The sequence below is a fragment of the Manacus vitellinus genome, unplaced genomic scaffold (assembly GCF_001715985.3).
Source record: "Manacus vitellinus isolate BGI_N305 unplaced genomic scaffold, ASM171598v3 scaffold_4_pilon, whole genome shotgun sequence".
NCBI classification, from domain to species: Eukaryota; Metazoa; Chordata; class Aves; order Passeriformes; family Pipridae; genus Manacus; species Manacus vitellinus.
In genome coordinates this window covers 3,486,237-3,503,036 of record NW_021940604.1, presented here as the reverse complement: position 1 = coordinate 3,503,036, position 16,800 = coordinate 3,486,237, and the positions used below count along the sequence as shown (strand labels likewise).

Below are 16,800 nucleotides of genomic sequence, written 5' to 3'. Positions count from 1 at the left end.
CAGTGTGCTTCATTGGGAATACTATCCTGACAGCTTCAGGACATTCCCTCAGGTCCTGTCACTGGTCACCACAGAGATCGGTGCCTGCTGTTCTGCTTCAGTTTGTGAAGAAGTTGTAGACTGCGATGAGGTCTTCCCTCAGTCTCCTCTTCTCCACACTGAACAAATCTGTGTGACCCCAGCAACTACTCATATGGTCTGTCTCATAACTCATCCTCTTTAGCAAACATTCCAGTCTCTTCAAACTGAGACACTGTACCTGTTTTTTTTTTAAATAAAGACAAAAGGAGTATCTCAGGAAATACTTTCAGATTTTTGGGTGGGTGGAGTAGAGAAGGAGTAGCAGTATAACTTTATCTTTTAGTATTGTCCACAGAATGTAGGTCATCCTACTACAATTGAAATACCCCATGCTGATTCTTCACATTCTTAGACATAAACATCTCATGATTTTGCAGGCCAGCAAAACATGAATTTATCTGTGGTCCTGTCCCAGATTTTTCAGGGGGACCTGACTGTTTGTATCTCTGGACTCCTTATTTAAAAAAAAAAAAAGTCAAAACTTTTTTTATCTAACAAATTACTAATACAAAGTGATAGCACTTAAAAGTATTATAGCTTCTATAAAGTCCATGCCACAATGTAATAAATTAGAGAAGCTCAGTTTCAAATTTCTCAACAAATGCTATTTTCTGCATAATAAAAGCAGGATGCATTTATTTTGATATAAAACAATTTGGAAAATGCCCTTCCTTCCTTATAAAAGCTGTTTGTTAACTAAGACATATATTTTACTATGTAAAATATAACCTATTTCTAACCTCACATTTTCATGCGAAGTTTATGAAGAAAATACTTTAAAAAAGGAAATCAAAGTCCATTTCCTGTTTTAACAAGGATAATCCTTTGACCGGAAGGCACAAATATTTGTTCCTCTTTAATGTTAATTAGCACACTATTCATTCTATATTTCCCAATTTAATGAAAGAAAGTGAGTTCACCTTATTTATCCAGAACTCAATAAAACTGTTTAGTCACAGACTTGCAGCCTCCAGTTAGGTTTCTGCTATTAGTCTTAAATCATTTTTAGAGTTGCAATAACAGTAAGTTGCCAAACTCAAATACACAGTTATCTACATCTGCTAGATAGTTTGTCTTACTGGACAGTCTGGAAAATTTCAGTTATTTGATCCAAACTGTAAAGTTATTTTGCTGCTTACGAAGGAATCAATATTTTTATAATCTGCAAATCAGCATTTGAAAAATGCATCTGTAAGACTGTTGAAGGGACAATGTTTTTTTCATTAAGTGAACATTAGATAACCTGTCAAAAAATTGCAAATAGACAAGAGTTTTAAAAATGTAACTATTGCTTCCTTAGCGAATGGCTGAATCTCTAAATTTTGCATTTGAGCCACATGGAACCTTTGCAGAAACTGCGATTTCTTCAACTGAAGAAGGTTATCAGGCTGAACAAACAAAAATAGGGAGCACGAAACATAATTTCATTTCATCACTATATAGAGGAATGGCAGAAAACTGGAAGTGACAGAGAATGGCTGCTGCTACCAAGCTGAACCATGACAGGCAGCAGTGATACCCACCCAGCCACAAAGCCATCCGATTCACTGACCCCTGTGTCTGTCAGCATTAGCCTCTTCATACAGCAAATCATCCAAAGTACCATGAATGGGGGAAGTAAATTCCTAGCTGCCCTCTCTAGTGCTCAAATCTGCACATCTCCTGTACAGATAGCATAATCAAAACATGAACTATTAAAACTGTTTCAAGACAATCCGTAAACTGATTTTGGAGCTCTTTGCATTTGATGAAAGTCCACACAGGCCAAATGAGCTAAATGAGCTCTTAACCAAACCCATTTATTCGCTCTGGACACACAACAGGGGTGCTAACCAGCACAGTCAGAGCTCCAGGTGGGCAGGTAGCACTGCTGCACCATAAAGTGCATAATTCACCCACCCCCTTCCCTCTGTGCCCTGGAGAACAGCCAGCAAGGCATTCACTAACTGCTCAGACTTGTACAAGCCTACATTTCCACCATAATGTCCTTATTTCTTGTCTAAAATCATGCCTAAAATCTAAGGGCAGTTGTTCAAAACTGATGCTGGCTTCTATCCAAATTGCACTTCCCACTTTTAACTGATACGTCTTTGTTAATAGCAAGCCCCATGCAAATAGGTTAATGTACATCATTCAAAGAGCCCTGCTCTTCATATGGAATATCAGTCTCTTGAGTTTTTCCTTTCTTAACTGATGCAGCCATATCTGTTCTCATCTGGGATCATGGACTGTAAATCAGAGGCAAGGGAATGAAACAGCCATACACAGGTCAGTTATGATCACAGTTAGGTCTCACTGGAGCAGACAGCAAGGATCTTAATGACTCCCAGACTCTCTAGAGCCTTGAGCACAGGATGCTTTCACAGAGGTGCCCCCTTTGGCTACACACATACTACAGGTGATTCTCATTTTATTTCCCTACAACTAACAGCATCTGCAAGACTAAGACAGCTGCACTGAGTTCATTACATACAACTTCTCAGGTCTGATGAGGGCAAGACATTAACAACTACACTGAAGAAAACTGTTTCAGAGCATAATGAGTTATCTTTGTTCCAGCATCGCTTAAACTTGTCCGCACTAGCCAGGCACTACCCTTGATCAATGAATCCATACTGCCTGAGCTGATGTGTCAAGTCAGCTAATCTTAACTGAAAACATGTGCTCAAGCACTTGTGATCTAGGCATACCAGTCTCAGAAATTCCTTTGCAGCAGCTCTAACCCACCATACCTTCCATGGAGGAAGCATGGTTAACCATGTCCTCTGCCCTTTTACATGCAAAGCAAAGGAGAGTAGGGAAAATTCCCACAAGGGGTGAGAGGCTATCAAAATGTGTTTTTACGGTATCAGCCTGATACTTTTCCTGACTAAAGTGAAACTTGAAAGTCACTTTTCGTACTTGTAAACAAGCATTTGTTTCAAGGGATCTATTTAGATAAACTATTTTAAGTTAACAGTGACATGTCTGAAAGCTTGAACATAATGTTACATTTCTATAGATGTCTAAAAAATCCACTGCGCAGGCTCGAAGGGTTAATGACCTTTCCCAAATCTTTGCTCGTGAAGACTGGCCATACTATACTTTAAAATAAATATTTTTTTATACCCAGGAAACCTGACTGATACAAGAAATACACTAGGTACAGTTTTGTCACTAAAAAGTTAATTTTGTTTAGAGCCAAGTTTAAACATTTGCATAGAAAAAAAAGTCTTCTCTGACAAGGCTTAAAATATGGTAAGAGGGGAAAATAACATGGACACCCTGGATACAAAGGAATAATTCTACAAGAGTCATACTGAAATTGCTTATAATGGAGGTGGTACTAAGAAAAAATCTCATCTAATCTAAACATTAAATAGCTTACCAAACCACAGGGTCTATTTTCTTCTGTGATATGTAGTCTAATGATTTCATCCTGTCCCAAAACAACTTTTCCTTCAACTATTCAGTTTGCTGAAATAACACGCACAACTCTAAAACTTCTTTTTTCTTCTCAGTAGAGAAGAAAGCAAAGCCATTAATTCAGCTCTTTAACTACAAGTGCTGGCCCTTAAAGGAATGTAAGGTTAGGTTGAAGAAAGCAGTAATAAGCTGCAAATTAATTTTGCTGACACGGCCAGCAATGGGACCTGGTCTTTCATTCAGAAAAGGTACATTATTATGATGTTGGTTAAATAATGTTTACCAGCAAACAGCAGCCAGGAGAGATAGCATGAACTATACAGACTCTAAGTAAGTGCCTTGCCTCCATTATCTGCCAAGATATTTCTAAACGTCAGAGGAAGAAGAGAGGCTGCTTTTTGGTTTGGTTTTCTTTTTTCTTTTTTTTCTGGGTGTTGTTTCAGGTTGTAAGAGGGCATTTTACCATATGTCCACGTCACAGCTATGGGAGGCACAGTGATCTGAAGCAAAGTATATTTACTCTGTATTTCCAACAAGCGCTGGCTTATCCACATCAGCTTAAAAACAGCAAATGCACAGACCACATGGAAATTTCTGACTATGGTTTAAATACATTCTTTTCTATGCACTTTCAAAAGTTAAAAGATAATAATATTTTCAAGCCAGCTGAACTCTACTCTTTTTCTCTTCAATTTTAAAAAATCCTTAGTCATGAGCAAGGCATGTTCTGCTCTTGTGTAACTACATCCATTACACCCACGACTTCTTCCTGGCCAGATTTTAGGTCATTGTTTTAACTAACGCTTTTGGAACATCTTCAAATCTCTTTTACCTTCATGGTTTTTACTTCAGTGCCGTCTTCCAGTTCTCCATGTACATTTGGATGTGTCTTCAAATAATTTCACAGGTATCTCCTCCCATTGGTATAACTTTCAGTTTAACTTCTTTTCCTTTCTAGCCAATCCCATCTTTCCAATCCTTCCCTCAGTCTTCTATTCCCATCTTCTCAGCAGGCCATCCTTAACTGCCTCATAGTGCACACACCTGGGACATTTTCAAAGGCTGCCACATACCACTTTCCATTACAATCTACAACTTTATCCTCATCTCTTCAGCTAAATCATTCACTTAGAGCTATTTTTGCCTCATCTACAGGGACCCTCTCTGGCCAATCAAATACCATCGCAACCACATCATGCAATCCACAAAGGACCACAAGTGGATTTCCTGTTATTACACTAACCATCTCTCAGCCTTTAGCTTTTAAACGCAACAAACTGAAGTTGACTGTCCTCATGTTCACTTCCAGCCATTGATGTGCTGAGGTCACCACAGACCCATCAACCCTACCCTGAATAATTTATCAGCCTTCCACCAAGTGTAACATCATTCATCATTTCCACATGTGCATACCCAGTCATTGTACAGGAATGATGCACACTGTGTACTTCAGAAAACCTCTCTTCTTCCTTCCCAAGAAGGATTACACGTACTGTAATAAAAAATTTAATAAACTACCTGAAAGGAGGTTGTAGTCAGGTGGGGGTTTGCCTCTTCTCCTCCCCTAGCAACAGGACAAGAGGACACAAGCTGCGCCAGGGGAGGTTCAAGTTGGACATTAGGAAGAATTTCTTCACAGAAAGAAGGATTGGACAGGATGGGCTGCCCAGGGAGGTGGTGGAGTCACAGTCCCTGGAGGTGTTTAAGGAAAGACTAGACGTGGCACTTAGTGCCATGGTCTAGCTGACATGGTGGTGTTAGGTCACAGGTTGGACTTGATGATCTCAGAGGTCTTTTCCAACCTAGTTGATTCTGTGAAATACAAAGGTGCCAAATGCCACATCACCAGGGACATTTTTTGGACTGAGAGAGATCAGAATACCTAGCAGAGCATTACTCCTTTGTAAACAATATAAAATTGAATTGTAAGCTAAATGCTTTACAAAAATATAAATCTCAACATCATTTTTGTTTTTGAAACATCACCCTGTGTTACAAAAATCATTAGGATGATTTGGACAATCCACCAATAACTATTCATCTGTCCCATAAAAGCACCTGAGAGAAGTGGCAAAATGACAGTTTGGAGACAACCTGGGCCTCATGCAGCACTGAAAAATTGCAATTTCACTTCAGGTGGCCTGGACTCCATCTTATGTTCAATAGAAACTCTCAAAACTTTTTAAGCTCTTAACAACCAAGAAAGAAGAAATCGATCCAACAGGCAACAACATTTTCCTTCTGAAAGTATTCATAAAAATATTTATATTCAAGGTCTTTTCCCTCTTACAATATTCAGGTAATATTTTGGCAGGACAGTCCTCTCTCTCAGCCACAAGTGAATCAGGGCTTTATTGCTCCCATACACTGATTTCAAACTACACTGGGTCACCCCAAGAGTTCCTTCCCAGAGGATATAGTTCTAGCACTAGTTCCAGAGACTTGAACTTCTTTCTGTATGGGGAGAACAGTACTTCTCTAATAGACTGACCTTCAGATATGTTGATATCTGAAGGATGTCAGTTCATTGTGAGAATTTGGAAGCTCCGAAAAGCTCCACGTATTTTCAAAGAGACGTGGCCTGTAATTTTAACCTATTAAACTGAAAGTGCACAGCTGGAAAAGCGTAGTACATATTTAAAAATCTCACTGTGATTTAAACACAGATTCATTACGTGCACAAGTGATTTTGTAGCATCACTTCACATAGGCAAAAGACAACAGGTTTTACTTCCATGACCTTCCTGTATTCTTGCAACTCACGTGAAAGAGAACAATAGAAACATAGCTGAATGTGAGAAAGCACCAAATTGCTATGGCTTTTTGGGTGGGGGTGGAGAGAAACACACATATTACAAAAATCTAATATTTCTCCACCCAAGCATTGCTAGTGAATGACCTCACTGGTTTCCTACATATACTCCAGCAGCTTTCCTGCCATCACTCTGTTAAGCCAAGCAATGATATCAACAGTCCACCTGTGAGAGTGATGTAGCCCTCTGGGTCATGGCCGCAGAGAACTTGGATAAAAGCTGTGCCAGTGTTAATTAAATACACCTCTTGTTTCACTGCTGATTTCCTCCGATAAGGCTCAGCTCATTTTTCCTGGAAAGACTTCCACGCTGTAAGAGAACCGGAGCCAACCATAACACAAACCAAATATTGCTTAGAGAATATGAAGACAACATGTTAAATATCTAGTTTTGAAAAAATAAAATCACTGCCTATGAGTGCTGGGGTAAATACAAATCTCATTACTCTACATGTGCTAGTGACAAGGTTAAACTACAAATGCTAGTTACTGTAGATAGCTTATTATCTTTCAGCACTACTTATCTCTTGCATTTGTAATGCTCTTCCCAAACAAATAGGAGCAGAATTCTAACAACCTACTTTACTGATAAATTCCGCTAGGTTAGAGTGTGAGAAGCTCATCCAGTACAATTATGCTTTGAGAATGGAGTTTGACATTTAATTAGCATCAGAATTATCACTACAACTTTAATGAAAAATAGCATTTTTTCTGCCATCAGAAAGGTCTTAGCAGTAAGAAGGTTCTAAGTAGCTTAGGTAATTAAGGACCGCTTCCATTAATACAATTAGCTAGCAAGTAATCAAAGGAAAAAAAATGTATGCTCTCCTTTTTTTCCTATACAAAGAAATCTAATCCACCGTCATGACTGGATGCTTTCACCATAGGCTGTCACCAGGATATCTGTAATCCCTCTACTCATAGCATCTGACTTAGAGCCACTTTAAGCCTTCAGGACATGCCCTTTTATATTTGCTTTGTTCTTGCAGACATTTTCAGATAGCTTTATTAGTAAGAGAATTGTCAAAGGAAGGCTCTCAGTTTTGAAATCTGACATCAAAAATATTCCTTCTTGCACGACTTAAAAAGCAACACTAATCCTAAGACTTAGTTGCTGACAACAATGCACACAAAAATCTGAAGGTGGCAAATTAGAAAAGTGATCTCAAAAGTAGTGGTACAATTATATTACCAGAGTTTGTTTCATGATGATCACAACTCTCAATTCTGAAATCTAGCAGGTTGGACCTCTTGCCATAAATTTAATTCTAAAGAAGAAACTGAATGGTAAGGATGTTAGGAACACATTCATATTCATTCATTCATTCATCCTGATTTGTAGCAAGTGTGGTAGTTCCAAGAAGTGTTCTGTCCTACATTCCTGAGCATTAGCAATATTTTCCAAACAGCCAATGATCAATGTCTATCTATTCACATTTTTAGCTCTTGGGGATCTTATGTTCATACAGTACCTCTCCCTACAAACTCTCTTGAAACACTTAACACAGAGTATACTGCCTACCCAGTGCAGGATATGGTAGAAGTTCCATGGCTAATACTGCCTCTTGCCCAAGTTAGGCTAACTAACTTGGATATATGTTTTACAATCTCCTCCAGTAAGAAATCCCATATATAAAAAGTCCTTCATAAGAACCCTATTTTTTGGTTCTAGAAGGAAACAGAAAATGAGAGGTAATCCTTGAACTTGTTTGGTGTATAGTCCTCCTACAGACAGTTTCTATGAATTTACGACACTGAACTGCAGCTAGTTCACAGTGAAGCATGCAGAGTGTGACTCATTCAGAAAGCTCACCCAAGAATATTTCACTCTGACATCCTACAGAATAACTCTTTCATGATTTTGAATTAGTTGCTGCCCGTTTTTCACATGCACTCCTTCTCACAACTTCATGACACACAACTTATAGTGCAAACTTGAATCCAGGACATGAAGGATATACTAGAAGTTCTGACAAATTTTATCCTGTCACCAGTAATTGGAATTTGGTTTTACACAATTCAAATACACAGCTGCACTTTGCTTCTGGTAGATGCGCATAATGTGGTCATGCAGAAGGAAAGCATATCCCCAAGTCCAGTGAGTTAAAGTGACACAGTTTCCTGAACTCCAGGAACCCTCCTGGTCAGAAAGTACTTCCTTCCTTGTTTCAAACACTTGATTGTTTCAGAGGGAATTCAAAACAATAGATTAGAAACTTTCAACCTTTCCTAAGCGTACTGCTACACAAGGAAATCAGGCCATGCTCTGGGAAGATGAGATAACATTGGGAGAGTACTCTTTCCGGAAATGCAATGGCTTTTGCATCCCTCCTCTAACACCATCCCATGAATCAGCTACATATTAGTAATAACTCTAGCTATGAGACGTCAGATGTAGTTCAACTGCTGTGTGGATTAAGATGTGCTGATTGGCAAAAGGCATGAGCTAACTAACTTCTCAGCTATTTCGACAAGCCCTGTTAGGGAAAAAAGTATCAGGAGCTTCCTAATCTGAGTCTGTACTTTTAAGGACATGTAGGTAGAAAGGATGACAACTGTCTCCTTTTAGCCTGCTGCCATCAAGCCCCTCATCGTTTAAATTTCTAAAAAAGGAAAAGAGTGTGCTACTACTTCTGCATTTACAAAGCTACCCCTTCCCACCATAATTTAGTTTAACAGAACCAGTAGTGATATTCACAAGGACTGCAAACAGATCAGGCTCATTAGCTGAAAAGCAATCATTTTAATCGTACACTGCTCCCCAACACAGTTCCTTTCATCTAAATATATTACAATGGTTTGTAATGACAAATGAAATGATTTAACATTTAGAATAAAATCATTAAACTAGTTATTTATAGGTTGTAATTTGAATAAGAAAAGGCAAAGGACATGTAAATTCCTTTTTATGCAGCATTAGGGTGCATAACTATACCAGACTAACGGAAAAACAACAGAAGCAGAAACAACAGCAAGAACCATTCTCTCAGACCCTATAGTTGAAGCTCTTATACGACATTACATTTTCCTAATTCTGTTTTGCTATCAACCTAGAGCTACAATAAGTTTGAGGATAAGATTATTATACAAAAACAAGAACTCACCTGATTCTACACGTTATTTTTAGTGGCAAACAGGAAACGCACTTCCCTGTCAAGCTGGGTCAAAGGGGAGGGATCAAGCTGAATAGTTTGCACTCACCGTTCCTACCAAAGGGTAGATGAATCCAGCTCCAACACTGGCTCGTACATCGCTAATCGGCAAAATGAAACCGGTGGGAACACCCTTCCTCTCAGGCTGATGGGAGAGGGACAGATGAGTTTTTGCCATACAAATGGGAAGATTTCCAAATCCCTAACCAAAGAGGGATAGAAAATAAAAACATTTTAAAAATTACAGTAAAGACACATTATGTTTCTGTTTTGTTATCAATATCTTCTTGAAACCCTAAAATCCACATAGCAACAGTTAACCTCAGTTTCACAACAGATAATATTTCAGAAATGGACTGAATACTGTATTTCATACACTATTCTCTCTCAGCTCAGGTGTCTATCTCCAGAGACTTGGCTGTAGGGATACCCAGTTTCTGGAGTGGGTTCTCAGTCTAGAGTTAGGTGCAAAAGTTGCCTATGCACCAGTTAAAGTGTGCTGTTTTCAGAAAGTGTTCACAACAGGTACCACACTGAACAGGAAGCCTACACCAACTTAATAGAACTCCAGTACAGCAGTTCCCTCTGGTCTCTAATGACCTACTTAGACACCTACTTGAGACCAGAGTCCAGGATTCAGAGTCTGAAGTAGTTACCGAAAATGTTGGAGAAAATTGGGGAAATGCCCTCAGCAGCTCCCCTCATCGATTAATCTTGAGTCAGGCACCTTCCACTCATCTGTTCAATTCCTTGACAAACAGGGCCAGTTCACAAAGCCAGGAGGAGAGAAGGCACTGTAGGGAGTTGACTCTGCAGCTCAGTGCTGACAATCCCTTAATGACATTGTGAAAATATTTCCTAATACTACTAACATTTAGACTAAAATATGCATCAGAGAATCACAGCAGGAATAAAGGTATGGATTATTTTGCTTTAAGTGCACTAATTCATCTTCTTTTTGATCTAGAAAAATCAAATTAATTCTCAGGAAGTTTGCATTACTACATTTCTGCCTGTCTGACCAAGCTGCTGAAGTACACTCAGGTATTTTTCCATGACACATCATTCATAGTTCCTACTTTCTGACAGAAAGGCTCCAGCCAAGTTTATGTCCAGAAGTCATTCCACTACAGAAAATGCATTCACCTCTCCGCATGGTTTCTGAACTTTTCAAACTGATACAAAGCCCACTCCCACATGCTTTAGGATCAGAGATGTATTTCACCTTCTAGTATTTATAACTCCTTGAAAATAATATGAACAGAAAGAAAACCAAAAGATTTTACAAGTATTGGGAGCTTTGTTACTAATGTGCATAGCTGTTTACAGGTCTTTCTGTGTTTGCAAACTCTTTTTCGCACATACAAATTAACACTCATATGCTAGCTGCCAATTCTGCAGATGTCTAGTTGTCACATTTAAGACGGTAACCCGGAATTATCACACACATAGAGAGTATGGTTACATGAGCAATCTCAGAAATATCCTGAACACTGTTCATCTGTCACTGGAGATAGCTTTCAAGGTTAAAACCATTCTGTTCTATCTAATCTAAACCAATACATACTGACGTCCACAGTTCAGTATCATGGGTATCATGCCTTTTAGCAAAGTTTGACTTAACACTCCAATCTGAGAACATTTTACACTCTGAGGTTTCCTAAGACTCTCATCCAGCAGATACCTGACAGCATAATTCACTGGTGTTCTTACCTGCCGGGTGTAACGATCAACTTGTGACTGCGCAAGAGGAGACAACTCTATATCCTGAGCTCCGTACACCTTCTGAGCAATGATCCTTATTTTTTCAACAATGGGAAGCTGCAGAGACAAGGAAACAACGTAAGGATGAACATCAGCCAAGAGAAACTAGGCTCTTGTTTGCTGTGTGAGATATCTGAATCTCTCATTTAGATTCATCCTTGTTAAACAGGCTTGCTAAAGCATGAAACAAAGTAAAGGGCACTGGTGACGGATATGATATTCAGTGACATGTACATGAATTACAACCACCATTTCAGCTTTTACATCATTTAGAAGCTGCACAATTTGTGCATTACAGAGTTGACAACATGAGCTTATACCCCTGCCTACAATGGGAGAAGAAAATTACTGCCATGCAGTTTTAAGAATCAAGAGCTAACCCTCACTGCAGATACGAGGAAGTAAGCTCTACTGGGTTAGCAGGGATCCCTACGCAAAAAAAAAAAAAATCATTTCAGAATAAAGATAACCTATACAATGAGTGGACAAGGTGAGGTAGCAGGCAGTCAGGGAAGGTTCCTCTGAGAAGTGAGGAAGTGTAGCAGAAAATTCCTGACTCATCACTGCTTCTTTGATTGTGATTTTTTTTAAAATTTGTTATTATTCTCACCTCCTATCCTTCCTTACATGCATATTTTGAATTGTAGATTTGATATTATAAAGCACTTTGGACACTTAAAGGGGAAAAAAAAAAGAAAGAATATGAAAGTATTCTAGGATTCACTTCGAAACCTCGAGTCACTAAGTTCAATCTCAGTCTCCAAGAGTATTCATATCATGTTATTCAGCTCAAACTGAACATATGTTCTGCCTCATGGCTTTTCTTTCAAGGCAGATGCAGACTCTCAGTCTGTTAAAAATCCTTTAACAGATTTTCAGCAAACAGTTTTTTGTGGTCAGATCAGGCGTTTACTTTTCATGCCATCATTTTGTGTATTTAGAGTAAACAACTCTCTCCTCTTTCTCTCTCCTTTTGTTTTGAGTGACTTTGGAGACAGCAACTGTAAGCCCTATAGCCTATTTTACACTAGTCATCCTCTTTGACTTCTTTCTATAGGAACAGGATGATGGAGGAAGGATCATACAGCCAGTTCAGCTACTTCAGTGCTGACTATAGATGGTCAGAGATGTGTGCAATACTCCAGGGAATGTGCCACCAGTGATCTGTAGTCTAGCATATTTAATTAAGAACACGTGGAAGAAGTGTTGAACAAAATTTAAAGAGATATCGCTTGGGGAAGAAGACTTGGTAATCTCAAGCAATATAAAAAGTACCAGAACACAAAACAGAAGTATTTCATTTTATTCTAACACAGGTAAGAAAGTAATTTGTCAATAATGAACTTTATCTGCTGCATTTATAGGAAGTTCCACAGTTAATCACATTTTTGCAATGCCTGTCTAGAAGTAATGGTTTTTCTGCAAGGACACATCAGTTGAAGGGTTTGTGTCAGATCAACCTTTTTTGTATTTATGATTGCATTTTAGAAAAATTAAAGTTTACATTAATAAAGAACTCCAGTAACAGAGACATCACAAGAGAAGAAAGAAGCTCACCAGACTTTCAAGTGGCTTAAATGTAAGGCAGTTAAAAGCTAAGGCTCAAATAAAATCCCTCCTCAGATTTGAAATTTCAAAGAGAGATTTAAAGAAGTTCCACAAGTTGCCTTCTGAACGTGCTCACTATGTGATATTGCACCTTAATTGGGTGGAATAATGTCACATTCCTGACTCCAGGCTTTTTACAGGAATCCAATCAGTGTAAAAAAAAACCTAATCAAAAGTGGAGATAATGCATTGCAAATATCCTGGATATAATTCCTGGCAGCAGTAAGGTCAGTGAAATACTTAGTGGCATGGATAGCCATCATGAGATGAAAACTTCTCTCAGGGTGATTACTCAATACATTCATATCCATGGCAGTTTTGAACACAGTGGGAGAAATGCAAAACATGTCTGTTAATTTGCCTTTTGGGTGCTGTTTGCTCACAGTCAAGGACTAACAGCAATGGCAAATGGAAAGGCAAAAGGCATTCTATTCCCTGTTGTCAGTAGGCCAGCATCAAAACAGCTTAAACCTCAGTAAATTCATTGAAATGGAGATGTACATTTAGATTCAACTTGCATTTGTGTCAAAATATTTCAAACTACTTTGACAGCAGTATAATTACTGCGCCTTCAGCCCCCTTCCAATGACTATAGCTGTATTTTCCAAACAAAATCCAGCAGGGCTCTGGCTAGCATCAGAAGAGACTGCTTTAATGACAGTGGTGGCATTCTGTTCCTCCCAGGATGTGTGCAGCGTCTTGCATGGCTGAGTATGAGTCTGTGCTGGACAGTCAAATGGTATCCTTACGGATTTATGGTTTCCTTATTGGCATTTGTGCGGTTTTTTTGTTTGTTTTTGTTTTTGTGGTTTTGTTTTTGTTTGGTTGGTTTTTTGTTTTTGTGGTTCTGTTTTGTTTTTGTTTGGTTGGTTTTTTGTTTTGTTTTGCTTTGTTTTTAAACCAGAATGTCAAATACTTTTCAGGTCAGTACCCACATCTCAAATTTTGCAAATGTAACCTCAGAAGAGTCACCACTGGGGAAGGAGTTGTGGGAGTGTGAATGGCAAACTAAAGTGTTTTTCTGAGACTGTCACATGTATTTGTGAGGCATGTACATACAAGCAGGTGAGGCCTGTGTATGGTGTCAGGGGAGAGTTTGAGCCCATTTAATCTCACAACACACCAAGATGAGTCTTGGCTGAGCCAAATTCAGACACAAACTGGTAGGGAGACACAGATGCACAATACACATTAACACAGCCCATGCACATGCACACTCTCAGACATGCTTCCTTCCTGAAGTTCCAGGAGTAAGGAAAGGAGTACACTACACCATGCTAAGGATCCACCTGTTTCCTAGTATTTAGTGGAACTTTTCAGGCATTATCTACTTAGAATCAGAGTGTAACAGGGCATTTCAAGCTAAAAGGTTTCCTGTGTTTCAGTTATCAACTAATACTGCTGAGAAACTTAAATTTAAAGAACCGTTTTCAAACCTAGTGTTCTACATGAGAAATAAAAATTCATTTTGCTTGAAAGTGACATAATGGTATTTAAGCAAAAAGAAGTTCGACTAATTCAAGAGACATTTTACATATATGCCATAACAGAAGCCTGGATATTTACAAGACACTTATAGGAATAGTTCTTACTTTTTCTTATCTGGCCTTTAAAGGCAAGTTTAGCTTTAGGTTTTCATTGAAACTTGATTATTCAGCACTTCACTATCAAAATACTTCCCAAATCTTCATTTGTGAAGCCTAGTCATGATGAATGATCAAAATACTCTCACTGATGGGCGAAGGTAGGCATCTACCACACGTACTAACTATGCTAATTCACATGGAAAAGTGTTTCATTGAAGTTAAAGGGGCTGAAAAATAAGAGGGATATTGCACAAGTAACTAAATCATTAAGGGATTTTAAGCTTGATTTTTGCTCCACCTGATGCTACTTATCTAGAAAAAAAAGTAAATCATGTGAGCTACTTATTTGTACCTCACACACTTTGGTCAAACACCTGCTAGCAGAAATCACATATCTCAGATACTTAAAAGCAAGAATTATTTCACATCTGTCATGGTTTAGGAAGGGTACTCCCCAATTCAGTGCCCCCACTAAGACTCTCCAAACCACACACTGCTCTCTCTTGTTCCTTCCACCTTTCCCTGCCCCCTCCCTGCTGCAGTGGGATGGAGAGGAGAATTGGAGGCACAAAAGTCAAAAATCATGGGTTCAGATAAGAACAATTTACTGGGAACAGCAATGAAATAAGAAAACAAACAGTTATAATACTTATGACAGAGGATACAAGGAAAGAAATGATTCACAGAGAAAAAACCCCTGCTAATAGACAAAACTGGACTGCTCCCTCTGCCACATTTACTCAACCAGACTGGAACCCCTTCTGCCCATAAGAGACTCCATTTCTTCCCCCCCTGTAACAATGTAAGGAGGTATAGAAAACATATAGAAAACCTCAGGCTCCTAACCATGCCCCTCCCACTACTGCAAAAATTGACCCTGTCCTGGTTGGAACTAGGACAACATCTCTCACTTTTTTTGGTCTGAGAATCTGAGAATTTTCTACAATGGCCTATGAAATTCCTGAACAACTTGTTCATTCCCACCTGCAAACTCCAATGTTTATCTACGCTGATGCACCTATTTACAGGCCATAAGTAAAACAACCTTAATGAAAGAAGGATGAAAAGTCTCATCTGAATGATGAGTGTTGATGCACCCATATGAACAACAAGTTAATTTCGCAGCACCTCTGTTACCTGGACAGCTAGGGCGAGAATGAAATTTATAAAATATCCAGAGTGTCAAAAGCACAAGAGATTTAAAATCAGCAACAGAAGTTATTCCTCTTCTCATTTCCCTGATGTAATGTTGTGAATGTTACACAACTAAGTACATTTAGGTGAAGAACAGGTGACAGATAGACAATAGACAGTATGGATTTAGATGAAACCTGACTTTTATAGATATGTAAATTTACACTGACCATGAGAAGGTGCTACAGGGCCACACGGGATATTTGCTGACAATTCAGTAGCTTTGAGATTCCTCTCAGTAACAACCAATCTCGTCAGGCCTGCCAGAGATAATGTGCATTTCTGAAATCTCACATATTTAGTTACCAAAGCCATACGCTTCTTTTGAGGCAAGCACAAGCACGCACACCATAAACAGGATTTTCTCTGTGGCTAAAACATAACAAGTGCTAAAGCAGAAGTGCACAAACTGCTTTCACAAAATCAGTATCCGTGCAGCTGTATATTTCACTACTTGACAGAGAACGATTAATCCATGCAATCAGCACTGATAAAGAGGAGAGCCTGTCATTCTCAAGACTGAATTGATTATCTAAGATGAAATCATACTAGTGTTGTCATCCAGCCATACTGCTACTTTCAGTCCACCTCACTTGCAAGACATGATACTAGTGCATGTTGGTGCCATTTATCACATAATTTTCTTTCTTCCAATACTATCAACAGCAAGGTTTTTACCAAAACGTAATTTAATACCGTTTCATTTCTGCTGGCCTTTTCTCACATTTCCTTCACTCTTCAACTCTTACATCAGCTATAACAGCAGACTTCAGATTATCAATTTTCCACATAGGGCTTCCATGGACAGCAGACCAGCTTCCATAGACCCTCCATCACCTTCCTTTCCTCTGCTGCTCACACTCACCCACGTGCCAGTGCAACTGAGAGGGCAGCACCACTGTGCAGCTGCACATACCAGAGAAAGTGATCCAGGTTAAAACATAATGTAGGAAAAAATACCTATTGCATCCCGTATCAGTTCACATATCCAGTTTACCGTCAAGGCAAGGCCAGTATAAAGCAGGAAGAGTTGCTCAAACTGTTCAAATCTGATCACTGAAATGTACCAGCAGAAACAACAGCTTGGGGCAGGGACACACAGCTTGGTTGGGATTCCTAAAATCAGTCTTGTTGCTGAGTATTAAGTGAAACAAAAGCCAAAACCATGCAAATTAGCAAGGATCTGGTCTGGGACTGT

General features: G+C 38.9%; 1 protein-coding gene across 1 annotated transcript in view; it reads right to left on the bottom strand.

Annotated features, from left to right (window-relative positions):
* Positions 1-16,800, bottom strand: part of MTHFD1L (methylenetetrahydrofolate dehydrogenase (NADP+ dependent) 1 like) — a 148,735-nt gene that overhangs the window by 38,381 nt on the left and 93,554 nt on the right. Inside the window, exons 25-26 of the mRNA XM_029962722.1 lie at positions 11,164-11,271; positions 9,500-9,652 (exon numbers count right to left, since the gene is read on the bottom strand). Coding sequence (XP_029818582.1) covers positions 9,500-9,652; positions 11,164-11,271 — 261 coding nt within the window. The remainder of the gene's footprint in view (positions 1-9,499; positions 9,653-11,163; positions 11,272-16,800) is intronic.